This window comes from Calypte anna, chromosome 21 (assembly GCF_003957555.1).
Source record: "Calypte anna isolate BGI_N300 chromosome 21, bCalAnn1_v1.p, whole genome shotgun sequence".
Taxonomy (NCBI): Eukaryota; Metazoa; Chordata; class Aves; order Apodiformes; family Trochilidae; genus Calypte; species Calypte anna.
In genome coordinates, this window is record NC_044266.1 from 4,726,015 (window position 1) to 4,742,285 (window position 16,271).

The window sequence follows — 16,271 nt, forward strand, 5'->3', positions numbered from 1 at the left end:
CTTCTTACATTCACTCCCTCTCTCCTCCCATCCCCTGTGCAGGGAGAATAATATCAGTGCACTTACTTTGTCCATACTGTCCATACTGGTAGCCAGCCACTGGGTCCACACTGTAACTGGTGGTGCTGTAGGTGGGAGGACAGTAGGACTGGGAAGTTGGGAGGCTGTCCACGGATTTGATGGAGTCACTCCGCTGGCTGCAGCTGGCAGAGATGGAGTTGGTGGTGTCCAAACCACCATGAAGAGGAGAGATGGAGAAGTCAGCCTGGGGTTGAGGAGGAACCCCACTGGGGTTACTCAGGATGCTCATCACCTGGAGAAAGACAGGAGACAACACGTCCAGAGGAGAAAGGGTGTGTGTACAGCTGCCCCCATGCAAATCAGGGAAGAACAACCTACACACAGAGTGGTCTGTCAGTATAATAGATAATATCAATAGAGGTTGGGCCAGGCTGGAGAATTAAGTTCTTCTTCCACCAAATAAGAACAGACAGACCCCCCCTGTTGGTTCCTTTGTGTCTAAAGGTTCATTTGAAAGACCTTTATGGGGATAATTGAAAAGTTCCTTCACCACACACTTGATCTTTTTTGGCTGACCTGCCAAGAGCATCAGCTGTGCTGCTCAGAGTGAACACCAGAGAGAAGAATAAACCTGGGAGAGAGCTGCTCCATGCACACTGCCATGAGTAAGCACCCACTCCCTTCCTACACACAGCCCTCACAGAAGAGGAGACACGTGAGACAGGGAGTAAAAATCCATCTTTTCAAAAAGGAGAGGAGACAGCCCTCTGCTTCAGAAGCCTCAGTGGAACTTGGTTCACAAAGGTCCCCAGCCAAACCAGACACTGACCCTTCCTGGCTGTGATGCAGATTCAGCTTTGGGGACTGAAACATTGAAGTTTTCTTTACCCTGCAATGCTAAAGGGCAACAGGTCCTGATTTGGATCATTTCAGCAACATTGCTTGGTTTGAAAATGTAATTAAATTTGCACATGAGCTATCATCCTGTTTTGAGACCTGTGTGAACAGATGAACTTAGGATATTTTTATTATTATTATTTATTTATTTTTAATTCTGTTGCAGAAAAAAATGCCAGATTTGTTCCTGTGGGTGAGTTTGAGGTAAGCTGCTGCCTACAGGCCATCACCCAAGGCCTCTGATCCCGCTCAGCCTTTAATGCAATTGCCTTCTGCAATCAGCAAAATAACCCCCAGGGCTGCCGAGAGAAGAGTGAAAAGAGTTTGCAGAAGCAGGGCGGTGGGGAGGGAAGGTCGGGAGCTCCTGAAGCCTCTCGGTTGATCTCAGCCCCCGCCCCCAGGCTGTCCCTGGCTCTATTTGTGGTGGGGAGGAGCAGGGGGGAAGGGGCCAAGCATCACCCCGGGGGGCCAGCCCGGCGCTCAGATGCCGAGCGCTTGAAAATCTCCGAATTTAGCATAACCTTATTGACATCAATTAAAGTGGCAAATTGGAAATATTTGGAGCCTGGCAAGTGGTAAAATGAGCCCTTTATCCCCTAGCAGCGGCCTGGTGAGCTATTGTGCGGAGGTTACATTGACTGGAAGGACACAAGAGGGGTTGTATTGAGCGGTGTGTCCCCTTCCTGCTCACCCCGACACCTTCCCTGTCCCCTCCTCCTTCACCTTCCTGCCCGAGCTCCGCCTGAATGACCGACTCTGTGCTGCTCTGTGCTTTCTAAAGCTTCTCCTCCCCCCGGAAGGATTCAGGAGCCTTGCAAAGATGTTTTCTCCCGATGTGCTCTCAGCCGGCCTGAGATCCTTCTCAGGCATTTGTCTGGATGGGGAATTTGGGAGCAGGGACCCCTGCAGAAGGGAGGTACCGAGGAGGGGGATAGTTAAAAAGCCTGGAAAATCAATCTAACCCCGACCACTGCGTTTGTCTGCGGTGAGGAAGGAGCTTTGAGCAAGATAAGCAAAAGCAGAGCAGTGACAGCAAGCAGCACAGGCCTTAGACAGGGTTTATTTACCCTCTCCTCCTTCGGGGTTTTTAGCTTGCACTGAGCTTCTAGTTTGCTCCTGGTCCCCAAAAGTTAAACCTAGATTATCTGTCTCTACACCACAGGGCAGACAAAACTGCAGACAGAGCCTAAATTACCTCCAGTTCTCCAGACCCTCCAGGCAGAGCTGCTTAATCACAGTGATTAAGCCTGGAGGTACCTAGATGAAGTTGTTCAGCCATAATACTGTGCAGTATGTGCCCACGGAGCTCCTTGCCCATGACAGCCCAAAGACTGAAAGACAGGGGGATGAAGAAAGGAAATTGCATTTAAGTATGCAAGACAGAGTGGATTAATGTGAGGAGAGGGCTGCCATGCTTTTCTGTGGGGATGTAACCCCTCTACCTCAAGGCTTATGGGGGGGGAAATCACAGAAGTCCAGCCTGAAGGTAGGTTTTCCAGCTGTAAAGTTATTTGTAACCTTCCACTGAAGCCAGGCCATGAACTTTGATCTGGCTCAAACACAAATCCTCCATCCCTGCCCCTCGATCCCTCTGGCTGCAGCTCCAGCATCACCTCAGCTATAAGTGTCAGCACCCCCATGGATAGCCAGGGCACTTGTGTACACAGCAGCCACGAGGCATTATTGGATTTAATTTGCAAACAGAATCAGATGTTTAAAACAATAAACATCCTTCCTGTATGTGTGAAAAAACAGACACCTGAATTATGAGTTCCTTTGGGAAAGCTCCAGCTCAGGCAGCCCAGAGCTGGGTTCTTTTGCCTGACTGCAGCCGTGCTGCCTGCTCAGCTGAGCTCTGCAGGTGCAGAAAAGAAATTGTGGGCTGTAAAATGAAGGGCAACTGCAACTACTCCCAGAGCAGAGGGTTTGCTAGTGCTCTCCCTCCTGGCCATCTCCCCCAAAGAGTCAGCTGCTTTATATTACTCAGAGAAAATAAAAGGCTCTTCAAGCAAGCAGAAGTCATATTAACACTTCCGCTAAGGCCCTTTTAAAAAGGAAGGGGGATGTAAAGCAGTATTGGTAAATGAAACCCAGATTCACACTCTTCAGAAGACACTTGCACAAGTCCTGCTAAAGACAGTTATTGGCTTTAATCAGTCAGTCTCAATATGTGATTTCTAATCCCAGCCCTGCTACCGACTCACAAGGGCTCGTGCAAGTCACTGAAGCCAGGACTGGGCTCAGCTAACCTTAGCCATGGGAAGTTACGTCTCCAGTCTTTGCTAATCCTCTAGAATCCCTCCACAAAGAGACTGACACTGCTGAAGGGCAATTCATCCCATCCTAAGACCCCTTTCAGAAGGAAGACAGGATGAATTTCCCCCTGGAAAATCATGGTGGAAAATAAGGAGGCCAATATTCCAACAGGATACCAGGTCAGTGCAGGGATATGTAACGGTCTGGAGGTTGGAGAGGGGAGATGCTGGAAGGCAGCTTTGAGATCCACATCCCTGCTGTGTGCTCCCGTGGGTGCTGCAGATGAACCCTGACAGAGGCTGTGGGGTTCAGCTGGGCCAGAAGCCCCAAAAATCTCTGCTTCCTCTTCAGCACCACTGACTCTGGGAAGTGTCTGACTTTTCCAAGCATGCTGAGAGCAATTTGGGGCTGAGATCCCCTGAGACTTGGCTTGCACAGGCTTATCAGAGGACAGCATCCGATCTGCCTCACCCTAGGACACAAAGATGTTAGAAACAACAAAAGTGAGCTGCAGATTTCTATTCCCTCCTCACTCTGCAGCCACCCAGCACGGATAACCCTACACAAGCCCTCTAGCTTTGGCAGGCTGGCATTATTTGGCTTCTTGTTTCAGCTGGATAAATTAATTTTTCAGGCAACTTTTGAACTTAGGAAAGTCTGGGGCATTTGGAGAAGTCTCCTCCTCAAGAATGCAAAGTCCTTTTCCCTTTTCTTTCTGACCTTGCTTTCTTATAATTTATTACTTCTTGGTGCATTATCATCCCTAACTAAAAATCAATACCCACTTCACATCTGCAAAGTTTTATCTGGAGGGAAATCTGCTCCCTGTCCATCACAGTGACTGACAGCCTTCCCTTTCCCCTCCTCTCATCACTTGTCTCCTTTTTGCCCCTCTCCTTTCCCTTTCCTGCTGTCCCAGGTCAGTCACAGGCATGGTGTGGGCTCACACTTTGGGGTAAGTCAGTAACAGCCACGGTGCTAAGAGCCTTCAGCCCTGTTTATACCCTTGCCTGAGGTCATCTCTCATGGGGGAGAGAGGGTAGAGGGTCTTGATGTGTTGGGGAGACCCAGGTTGATGCATAAAGACCCTCCTGGATGAAAGAGCCAGTTGTAGTCCCCTCCCAGCCGTGTCTCCTGCTGCTGCCTTCCTCCCCACCCTCATCTCTGCAGCTTTCCCCCCGTTTCCCCCACCCCTCACCCCCCCCGGGACGTTTCATCACTCTCTCCCATACTTTAAAAGAAGGGGAGTTAAAAAAATGTAATTAATTCCCTCCATTTCTGAGCTGGCCCTCAGGGCCTCTGGCCGTGGAAACTGTAGCAGGGGAAATGTGCACCCTTTATGATAAACGAATGCAGCTTTGGAAGGGGAAGTGCAATTAGGACCTTCAATCTGTGCAATCAGGACTTCAGATTTTAGGGTTGGGGGGGACAGTTGGGTGTGCTGGGGGGGGCAAAAGAGGCTTGAGGGGCAGACAAGCCATAGGGAGAGATAGGGATTTGATAGAGAAGTGTGTGAGCATGTGATGGAGACAGCTGAATCCTCATCCCTGGAGGTGCTGAAAAGCTGGGTAGATGTGGTGCTGAGGGATCTGGTTTAAGCACTGGACTTGGCAGAGTTGGGTTGATGGTTCATAGAGTTAGGTTATGGTTGGACTTGATGATCTTTTCCAACCAGAATGATTCTGTGATTCCTGGGGAGGAAAGGGAGGGCAGTAGGTAAGTTTCCTAACAAATCCTTTCCCCTACAGAGGGGCTGCTGGACCTCATTGGTCCCTGTGTTCAGGAGCTCTAAAGGGAAATACCAGAGAGACCACACAGCCCCAGAGTCCCCATCCCTCCTGCCCTGTGTTAGCAACCTGCTTTAGGCTTGTTCAGATGGAGCCATCAGGCCTGGGACACAGCAGGCTTTAGATCTGCTCTGGTGATGCTACCCTGCCCTGTGAACAGGATGATGAGCAAGTGGTGGAAGGAGATGAAACCCAAGGAAACAAAAGGACAAGGAGGCAGGAGTCTGCCATCAGAGCTTCCCAGAGCTTCTCAGGTGCTCCATTTCTGGGCACCTGATTTGACACAGAGCAAAGCATCCAAAATCAGAGGCTGCCTTTGGAAAATGCTGCATCTAGAAAGTGCTGAGCCTGGCTGAGTTGTGACTAAAGGGAAGATGTAATGATCTGTAACTATCTGAAGAGTGTTAACTCCAAAACAGCTGCCAGGAAGTCCCAAAGGAATGCAAACTGAAGAGCAGGCAGCAGTGGGAAAGGGAAAACCAGAGGAAGGGTCTCCTGGCAGTGGGTAGCATTGCTGAGGCTGTGGCTGATGGGTAGAAATCCTTTCTCTCTGGGAGAGGCTGGAAATGTGATTGGTTGGGATATCTGATAGTAAATCAGGCAAAGAGCACTAGGAAATTCTCTCTTGTGAAGAATCTGTTTCTAGGCTGAAATCTCTTGGTTTCAGCTTCTGGGTTTCAGCATTTACAGCTCCTCCTTGGGAATGGAAAGCCTGGCAGGGGCTGATGATCGTGGTGGGAAGGAAACGTGCTGGGATCTACTTATGGATCTACTGATGACATGGACCAAGCTCAGGACTGACTCTGAGTTCATCCAGGAGGGCTTGGTCTCTGCCATTTGTGGTTGATTCAGCTTCTGCTCTGGGTAGGTCACACTCTGTCCTTCAAGACTGTCCTTAGCTACTCAGAGGAGATCCAGCTTAATCTTTTCCATCTTTATTTTGCAGCTTGTTCAGCTAATCTTTTCCTTCTCTCTTGCAGAAGGCAACTCCTTCTCATACTAATGCTTTTTGATCTCTCTGGATTCATTTTCACTTGGTGGGAAAACTTGATTATTCTACATATACATTGAGTGGAAACATAATGAAGAGGTGACTGTAGGACTACTGAAAGCCAAAGAAAGAGTTGGGAGGAGATAAATACAGTTTCCCCAAAGATCTTCATTTGAAAGGAGGATAAATATATGCAAATATGCCCCTAGGTAGGACTAAAATGACTTACGTAGTAATCACTAACATTGCTCTCACAAAACCAAGCAATTAATTTTGAATGTTTACTAAATCACTCAGCCCTGCTGAGCTGCAGCCCAATATGCCAAAGTAAGTACACCCATTAAATCTGATTTTGTGATCAAGCCAAGGATCCAGAGAGTGCTTCACATTTCTTTCACCTTGAAAATGTCTGATCCAGGAAATTTCAGTCCCATCCACCTAGTGGGATTTCCAACTAAATTTTAGAGCCTGGGGAGCAAACTTGTCATTAATCTTCCTTAGGGATAACTTCACTGACTTCCAGCAAGGTCTGGATTCACACCAGCATAAATGAGCAGGTGACTTAACTTTCTACTTCTATTGAGTTCAAGTGTAAGGAACCTGGTGCTCCAGTGCCTCATCAAGCCAGGTATCTCTAACCCATCCCTCAGCCCCTCCCTGGTGCTGCAGTGCTAGGAATACAACCTGACATGATCTCACATAGCCTTCCTGCTACAGAAAGACTCCAGGGCTGCTGCTGCTGTACAGCAGTAATGTCTCATTCTCATAACCTTCCCCACCCCATGGAAAACTCGTGGAGGGCAGTGGAATTCCTTTCCCAAGGCCACCTGAAGTGTGTCAGAAGCAGAGCTGGGCAGAGAACGCCGTGTGCCTCAATCCTTCCTGCTCTGGATGGGACAGATCATACCAGATCCCTCTGAAGTGGTCAGAAATGGTTACTGTGGGCCTGTGCTTGAACAGTGGTACAGTTTGGCAGTGAGCAATAAACCCAGAAATCTCATCAGTGCCTTTCAGTGACTTAAGACAGCTGAAGGATGTTTCAGCACCATCGAGGAGTGGTCTGGGACACAGCGGGTGAAATGGAAATGAGTGTTTTGTGTCCTAAAATGACCCTGGGCACTTGACAGATGAAAAACTGCCACACACTGATGATGGAGAGGGCTTGGGGAGATGCTGGGCATGAGATGGAGCTGGGGATACAATGGTGAGCCGCAGCAAAGCAGACCAATGCAGGCTGCACGAGGGGAGGATTAGGAAAAAAAAAGGCGACGGGAAGTTATTACCTGATTGTTCAAGGCTATGGTGAGGTTCCACCTGGAGCACTGCATCTTGTTTTGGGCACCCTGCTTCTGTAGAGATGTACAAATTATGGAGAAGGTCTAAAGAAAAGTTTCTAAGCTACACATAAGAAGGGGAAGGTCTTAGCTGTAAGGGTAAGAAAAATTGCTTAAATCTGGATGTCTCGGGAAGGAGAAGTGGCTATTCCTGCAGTGGGAACACCCTAAAGAAATTGGAAGCAGCACAGGGTTATACATCCAGTAAGGGCTCTGAGAAATCCTGTGGCAGAAGGGGAATTTGGAGGGGAATGGGGGGAGGCATCACTGGGAATGGGAATTACATCAAAAAGTGCTTGCTCTAAACCCATGAAGCCACTATCCCTGGTGTTGGGGCACCAAACTCTACTGGCACTTAGAAAACAGCAGATGGCAAAGGTTTTGGTAGTCTGGGTTAGTAGAGAGCAGAAAAAAAAAAAGAGATGCCTGTGGGGGCTGTTTTAAGTAAAGGGGGTGTCCCAGTTCTCCAGGTATCACTGTCAAATATGCAAAATCAAATGACATGAGCTCAACCCTTCCAGAAATGGGACAGACTGGAGCCAAAAGGCTGAGCAATGCTTTGCCATCCTCCAAGTGTCAAAGGGGTCTGATTTTCATGCACTGCTGAGTGTCTCCCCTCTGAAAATGGGCACTTTGTGCTTTACCAACTGACCATCACCATCATTATTCACCTTGTGTCACCCAAGTGCAAGGTGTTTTTTCCTGATTAAATTGGAATTGCTAAGACATTTTATATAGAAAAAAACAAGAGAAGGCCAATGCTTCCCAGATGTTCTGGTTGGCAAATGGAGCCACCTCATTCTCCTTACTTCCAGGCAGTGGACTGCATTAAAAGAAGCCACCACAGGCAAACTCCACTCTGGTGCTGGTTTTTCCCATGAATACATTTCTCTGTGAAAGACAAGTGAATATATTGGAAAGAAAAGTTCCCCTGGAAAAAAAAAATTCCCTCTGCAGAGATACAGAGCATCTCTGGGCAACTTTCTACAGGGTATTAACTGCAGGGAGAAGAATCTTGCTTGTGGCAATTTGTAACTCACAAAATCATCTAGGAAGAGAAAACAGAAAGGCACAACTATGGAAAACTGCAATTCCTAAACATTTCCCATCAGGCAGAAGGACTCAGGTTAGGTTTGGGTTTGGAACAAAGCCGGATTGGTGACTGCTTGTGTTTTTTCATTCTGCACCTCCTCATCCATTCTTGGGTGAGCTCAGACCTGCTGATGGCAGGCAGGGAACAAAAAGGGCTTTAGGGAGAGATTCAAAATACCAAGAAATAAACAAACAAACAAAAAGGTTTTCTACAAGTCAGCCTTAAATCTATTGCTGTGCAGAGGCACATGCAATAATCCGTGTGGATAAAGGCAGGGTGGGGAGATCACCCAGCACAGCAACACCCCAGCAAATTCCAACTGTTTTCCAAACTTCTCTCTTTCCTCTCCTCTGCGCCGGCAGAGGCTACACAAAGACAAACCAAAATTCACAGAAATGTCTCCTCTTCCCCTCCTCTCCCTTTCCATTTCTCTCCTTCATTTTCTTTTCTTTTCCCCCCCCCCACTTCCCAGCTAAGCTGCTCGCTCACTATCACACCCCCCGCGGACACTGGTAATGGAGTGCGGGTGCTGACTTACTGCTTCCAAACAAGATTTCCTGAGATCCTTTGAGTCCCCTCCATGCCCCCCTCCCCTCGCCTGCTTTTCTCTCTCTCTGTGTCTCTCTTTTTGGAGAGTGGAGGGGAGCCTCTGTAAATGTGAAAAGAGCTGCACTACAAAGCATCCCCCGAGTGCCATATCCCAGCCGCAGGCGAAGCTGCTCAGTGGACTGATAGTCCCCCCGTATCTGCTCCAGAACTCCTCTTTCTCTTCCCCTCCTTCTTTCTCTGATCAATCAAGGGCTGTAATCAGTTAAGGTCCAGCTTAACTGCAGTGTAAGATACACCAGTTAAGCCAAGCCAATGCCTCCAGGGTTCCCATCGTAAATGCGGGGAGGTCATGGGGAGATGAAATAACCCTGATAAGTTCAGCAAGTGCAGGGCTGGCTGGGCTCACACCGAACACTGCCTGAATCAGGCTGGCAAAAGAATGGAAGAAAGGAAAAACCAGCAGCTCTTCCTCCTGCCAGCTCCATGTTGCTTGTTCTCTCTTGGTTCCCTGCTTTCCCAGGGGGAGCTTGGTGCATTTTTTAAGGTGAGGGTTTCACTTTTCAGCTCACCCTACTGAATAAACATCCCAGACCCCTGCTCTTGTCTGGGTGTGCCTCAGTTTGGTTTGGATCTCCTGATGCTACCCCAGGGATGAATTTTTAAAGTCAGGATCTCTTTTTCTTTCACCTGTAGGAAAATCACAGCTCTTGAACCCAAGGAAATGCCTTTTACAGCCCTACATAGTGCTCGTCCTTTGGACTTCTCCCTGCTGCTGGGAAGCACTGGGTTGTTTGCTGTTGACAAACAGGAACCCCCAAGACCCTCACAGGATCTGAACTCGGGGGTAATGAAGCTGTATCCACCAAGGTGCAGAAGCCACTGGTGTGGAGGCATTAGTGTAAACAAACTGGAGAAAGGAAAAGAAAGTGGGAATCCTCACAGGAAACACTGGCTGTAAGATCAGCCTTCCAGCTAAGATGTTCTGTCTCTTTCCCTGGTTTGTTCCATGGTAAGGCTTTTCCCTTCCCTCCAGAAACATCCATTCTGAGAGATGGGCCAAGGAAAAACAAGCCCTCAATATTCATTATTTGTAAACACCTTTACACTAACCAGTTCATGCTTGATCCAAAGGGTTTGTGGCTTCATAAAACAAGTATTGAAGGAGGCTGGGGACACCTGGACTGTCGAGGGGACTTTCCTGTGCAGTACAAGCTGTTTGTGTCCATTTCTGAAATCCCAAAGCTCATTTTTGTCCCCCCTCAGACGTGAGAAATCTGGCAGGATTCAGTCACCATTAAATCCTCCCCCAAATTCTGCCTTAATCTCCAACTCATGACCCTGGCTGAACACAACGTGAGGTTTGGATCTAATACCACTGCATCGGCTCCTGCCTAATTGGACGTTGGCCCATTAGGCATTACAGATAGGGGAGAAAAACATGTAGGATTTATTAAAAATGATGCAGACACACAAAGAGCAGAACAAAATCTTTCACCAGAAGCGATAAGAAAGCCCTAAAGGATTTGAGTTTAGATAAGTATCCCTCTTCGAGTCCTCCAGCTCTTTGAAAGCTATTTGGGCTGGAGTTTTCCTGTGGTGTTATAGGTGCTTACTTAAGCAGGGGATGAGATTAATTCTTCCCTGGGTATTTTGGCACTCCTGCACCTGGGGTCTGCTGAGGAGCAGCACAAACCTTGATAAGTTTGCAGTAATTCTTTGAGTAGCCATCACAAACAGGTGAAGTCTTTGAACACCGAAGTAAAAAAGTAGAAGCTCCTGGGCTAACACATCACTACCTGCTCTTCTTCTTCTTCTTCTTCTTCTTCTTCTTCTTCTTCTTCTTTTTTTTTTTTTTTTTTTTTTTTTTTTTTTTTTTTGTTTTGTTTTTTTGTTTGTTTTGTTTTTTTTTTGTTTTGTTTTTTTTTGTCTAGCACAATTTGATTTTGGCTACATCTGAAGGTGTTCCAATATGAAATGTTTTTTACAGATTATAATATGAAACCACCAAGAAATGATCTTGAGCAACAGAGTGGCAAAACACTTCTTTTTTAAAAGCTTGCTTTTCTTATGCAGATCATTTACTGCCTTGAACTAAGGGATTTTTAAGAAGAAAAAGAAGGTAGCTACCTGGGAAGGTAGTTGTCTGCTGGCAAAGCTGTGCCTGCACCAAAGGGAAAAGTTGATTCCTCATTAAAATGAAACTTCTTCCCACTGAAACCAGAAAGGCACTAAGTAGCTACATAAACCAGCACACAGCTTCCTGGCCTGGCCAAATGCAAGAAAAGAACTTTACATACAAACCCCACAGCACCTGGCTGTGCCACAAGCTTTCTGACAATTCCTTGATCTAATGCTTCCAAAAAAGAGGCACAAAGCTGTGCCCCTCACCTCTCCTCCTGGCTGCAGGGCCAAGGGAATGGTAAAGGTATCACCCCCTTTTCTTACTCCAGCAGAGTTTTTAATGCACCTCCTGCATGCAGAAGTTTAAAAGCATACAAGCCACTGCTGATCCCGAGATAAATGGTGGAAAAGGGATTAGAGCTACTTAGCAGAGGAGAGGGAAGACTCAGGAAGGGCTGATTATTTTAAAGATATGACTATTTAAAGATAATGATTGCATAAATTTAATTAATGCATTTTCATGCTGCAAATGGCCGTTTTGTAATTAATGTATCTGGCCTCGCTAAGCATGGGAGATCACATCTCCCAGCCCCCCCCTCCCCTTCTCAATTCCCCCCCTCTGCCTCGTTTAATGAAAGACAGAAAGCAGATGACAGAAACAATTTGTCAGCCAGTACGGGTGTCAGATGCCTAATTGGTTGTGCTGAGTTAGTGGAAAGTAAAGGGGGAGAGGGTCGAGGCTGGGGGAGTTCTTTCCTCTGTATCCCAGGCTTCAGGGTGGGGGGTTGTGTGGAAAGGAGGGGGGGGGGAGAGAGGGGGCGAAAGTGTTCCTTGTTAATTGATGGAGATTAGGACACAGATTGGCTGTGGCAGGGACTGGGCAGTGACAAGAAGGGGACAGGAGAGGCTGGTTAACACCCGTGCAAACAAGCTGCCATAGCTCACAAGACGTTAAGTCCTGGCAGCGGTGACAACCTCAGGGTTTTATCTCCAGTGGCCCCCAGTCCTGCTGCACCCCAGGTTCCCTGCTTGGGAAACAGCTCGGGGCACACACCAGCAACCCAGCCAGGACTCTCCTCTCTTTGCTCTGCACCCTCCAACCTAGAGAGGAGCTGGGACCTTGGCAGCCAGTTTGAGGCCAAGGGAAAGGTGCTGCACACAGAGGATGCAGGGCTGAGGCCATGGGCACAGCAGAAAGACTGAAGGCCCCCCAAAAAAGCCTGGGACTTAGTCACCCCAAGTCTTGCCTTGGGTTCAGACCACTGTGTCAGCAGTAGCACCTAAAAGAGCCCCAGAAAATCCACACTTTGTCTCCTCTCATCCCTACCCTGCTACAAGACCATCTTAAAAACTGCAAGATGAAGCAAAACTGGAGTTAATGTATGTACCAGCTGGTGCCTGAGCTTTGTGGGTGCATTTGGGTCACTGGTAATAAAGCACCCATCTGATTAACTCTCCCCTGGTCATTATGTGGAGAGGAAAACCTCCTGTCCACACAAAAAGAGCCAGGAGCCTGGAGCTCTCTGTATCAGGGAGCTGAAGCCCCTGAACTCCAGTCAGAGCTGAGCACCCCAACCCTTCAGACACCCCTAAGAAGCAGCAGGGCAGAACATGTGGTAGCCAAAGTCATACCTAAGGAAAAAAAGCAGAAATGTGTCTTGTTTCTGCGACGTTCTTCTTTCTTCAGAGATTCCTGTGCCTGCTTTAAGGTATTTATAACCAGCACTGGGCAAAGCAGGGCTGCCACCTCTCACTTTACGAGCCAAATAAAGGCTAAAACCTGAGATGGTGCAGAAGTTTATGGGGGAGCAGGAATTTAAGCATCCCAAAGCCAAGGTTGATTTGATGTCCTCATTCTAGCCAGACTTTCCTCTCCTAATAAGTTAACCCCAGAAACGAGGGGGACTTCAAAACATTGGTGCTAATTGTTCAGTGTTATCTATTGGCCCTTCCCTGGCAGAGGAATCTTTAGAAAGGTGGGAGCAGTTTATCAGTTCTGTTTCAGAGCCACAAACAAAAAAGGAGGTGGGTAGAGGCATGGGCAGAAAGAGCTAAGACCAGAAAATGTTGAGTTCCCATGCTGGGCTCTGATCAGGTTTGCAATAATGAAAATACTCCAGAGCTTCTGCATTATATTACAGATCCCTCTCTAAAAGGTTTACAAAGGATTGCAGGAGATGAATAAACATTATGAAAAAGATAAACAGCATTTTCATTTACATGAAAGAAAGCCTTTCAGATAGCATAAATTAAAATGGAAAGGGTGAGGGATGGAAGCGGAAATGCAAACTTTGATGGAAAGGTCAAAATGAAGTAAAATGTTGAAATTTGTAACAAAGGAAAATGAATATAAATAGCTGGGTGCAACATTTTTATCCAAAACGACCAATAAAAAAGAAACACTCCAGAGGGTATTGAATGAAATGAAACCATTTTGCTCTTTTCAAAATGTCCCAGCAACCTGTCCCTTTATCCACAGAGATCTCCCTCATCCTGCCTGCTGCAGGGCGACCAGCTTAGGGATCCACAGCAGGATCTGGTGCTATTCCTGCTGCTCTTTATTTGTGTTCCAATGACACAGGAGTGCTGCAGTCAAAGAGCACATCTCACTGTAAGAAATCCTGCACAAACCAAAAACTAAATCCAAAAGCCCCCGAACACCAGACATTTCAAATCAAGGAACTGGTCCTCTCTTCCCTTCTCTTCCCATCCCAGGGATGCAAAGCCAGAGGAAGAGCAAGAAGGGAAAGGTGCTGGATTCCTGTATCTGCTCCCCTGCAAAGTCAAGAGAGTAGGAGCCAAATCAGGCTTTAAAAATAAAAAGCAGGGCTGCAGGTGCTGCAGGTAAAATGGAGGAATGGGAATTATTAATTAATCCCTTCCAAAAACTGACTGCACACAGGCAGTGAAGAAGTACTCAGCATTTACTCCATCCATAAATACAACGTACTCTCACCTCAGTCCATCCTCTCACACCCCCCCAGCTTTTCCCCTCTGGTTTATAAGATGTGCCAAGGGATCTCTGGGCTCTGCTGGGCAGGACCACAGCCTGGGGTGGATTAAACAAATGCTTAGTGGTTACAAGCATCATATTGGCAGAGAAAAAACCAGGCAGGCTGTGGCGAGTTGTGCCTGTCACATCCCTGCTCCTGCTTGGCAAATAGGTTCTAATGCACAATTGGTATTTATTAGATGACACACAACAACTGTCTCATTAAATCAGGCCTTGAGCATCAGGCCGAAGTCTTAGTTTCAAGTGTCAGCAGCTACTGAAGTCAGATGGTTTAGACAGGAGTGAAAGGGGATTTAAAAAAAAAAAAAAAAAAAAAGAGAGGGTGGGACCTAAAGAAGTAGAAAGAGTCCCTGGTCCTGCCTCACCTCTTGAAAGTGATGGCAATTTCTGTGCTGGTCCGGGTTTAAAAAATATTTGTTGTGCATTTGCTTGCTCTCGGTGCACTTTCCAGGTCTCTCCCTAATAAACGCTTGGGCACCTTTCTCCGTGTTTGAAATGCGGCGTCGAAAGCAAAGGTTAATGCCGGAGATTGCATTCCAATTGAAAAGGCGGCAACCGGTAAATTTGGTTTGTTTAGAGTGGAAATGCTTCAACTGGTGTAGATGGGTGGTGGGTGGGAGAGCCAGGGGAGGGAGGGGGGGTGGGAGCTGCTCCCTGAGCCCCGGCTCCTCTCTGGACAAAATTAAATTTCAAAGTTTAATGAGTTGCGAAGGGCTCTGGATTAAAAACCCGGTCCCTGTGCTGCCCGAACTGGAGCAGTGCTATGAGGAGAGAGAGAGAGAGAGAGGAAAAAAAATCCCAGCAAACCCAAAACGTCAGGGAACAGAGCAAGTGAAAAATGTCAGGGCAAATTGCTCTTGACAGTGTTAATATCTGCACCTCATAGCAATAATTACATGTAAATAAATAGTGAAATAGCTCTCAGCTGGAGTCTGTACTCTGAGTGCAGATGCCACTAACAGCCAGCTGGGGACCTTTCTCGCTCTTCCACTGCCTCCTTCCCCCCTTTCTTCCCTCCCTCCCTCCCTCCCTCCTCCTGTTTCATCTCTGACAGAGCTGAGAGAGCAATTGCTGGGCACTGCAGATCTGCCACAGCCCTCCCCCCCCTTGCTCATGGCTCCCTCTTCATCTCCCCCTCCCTGCCAGGGGCTGCTCTCAGGGAGCACTTTGCTTTTAGCCCCTTGCCAGGGAAAACACTGGAGTCACATCCAGCCACTGCATGAGTGAAACTGAGGGGCTGGGAATGGTGGTGGCTGACTGTCCTTCCATCTCTGTGGGCTCCAAAAAAATGTCAGGAGGGATGAAGCTATCTGTTCCTAGCACTGAAGTTGTGTTCTTCTTATCACCAAGGCTGTTTCTATTTCAAAAGGACACTGGAGAAGGCATGATCTGGCATCAGGATGCAAAAAGATGCTTCATTTCCAGAGGAGACACATCTCCCACTGCTATCAGCAGCATCCACAGGATTTATAAGCCTGAGCTGATGCCTCCTCCAGCCCTTGCCCAAGCACTAAATCACTTCTACAAATCCACCTCGGTCCTGCCCAGGGCCTCACTGCAGAACCGAGGCAAAGTGAGGAATGGGGGGAAGCACCCTCAGCCCCCCTGAGGCAAGGGGCTGGGATCAGGCAGCACCTCTCCTGGCTCCCCGGGCCCTGGGGATTCAGTGGCAGCCTGAGAACTGATGAATGCCATGGAGAGGGTGAATATGAATCCAGGATTCACCATCACTCCCAGAACGAGCCCTCAGATGAAGGTGGGAGAGAGGAAGGAGGAAGCAAATGAAGCTTTTCTTCTCTCAGCAGAGCATCAGTTTGGGGCCTCCTTGCCACAAGAGACAATGGGTGCCAAGCTGCATGGATTGAGGAGCAGGCCAGGTAAATACTTGGAAGAAGGGCCCAGCAAGGATTACCTGACAGCCAAAACCCACCTTTCTTATGGAAATCCTCTGACCTAAAAATAGTGAGAGGCCAGGAGAGCAGCCCTGCTCTTGATCCTCACGAGGAGGATCCTGTTTATGGTTGTGATTGGAGAGGACCTGCTGGGCCCCAAGCACTGGGATTGTCACCAAGTCCTTGGCAGCCTTCAGGGAAAAATTCCACTCATCTCCCAGGCATGTGGCTAATATGGCCAAAGGACTGTGAGTGTCTGGGTGGAGAGAGAGAAAGGAAAGGCTCCAAAGGACTGAAAATAAACATCCAATTGCAGA

General features: G+C 47.8%; 1 protein-coding gene across 4 annotated transcripts in view; it reads right to left on the reverse strand.

The window, feature by feature from the left end:
• Nucleotides 1–16,271, reverse strand: part of PAX7 (paired box 7) — a 100,672-nt gene that overhangs the window by 4,281 nt on the left and 80,120 nt on the right. For 3 of the 4 annotated variants that reach the window (XM_008503685.2, XM_008503686.2, XM_008503684.2), the window contains exon 8: nucleotides 67–313. In XM_008503685.2, coding sequence (XP_008501907.2) covers nucleotides 67–313 — 247 coding nt within the window. Of the gene's footprint in view, nucleotides 1–66; nucleotides 314–7,235; nucleotides 7,302–16,271 lie in introns of all 4 variants that reach the window. The other variant, XM_008503683.2, reaches the window with a different exon arrangement.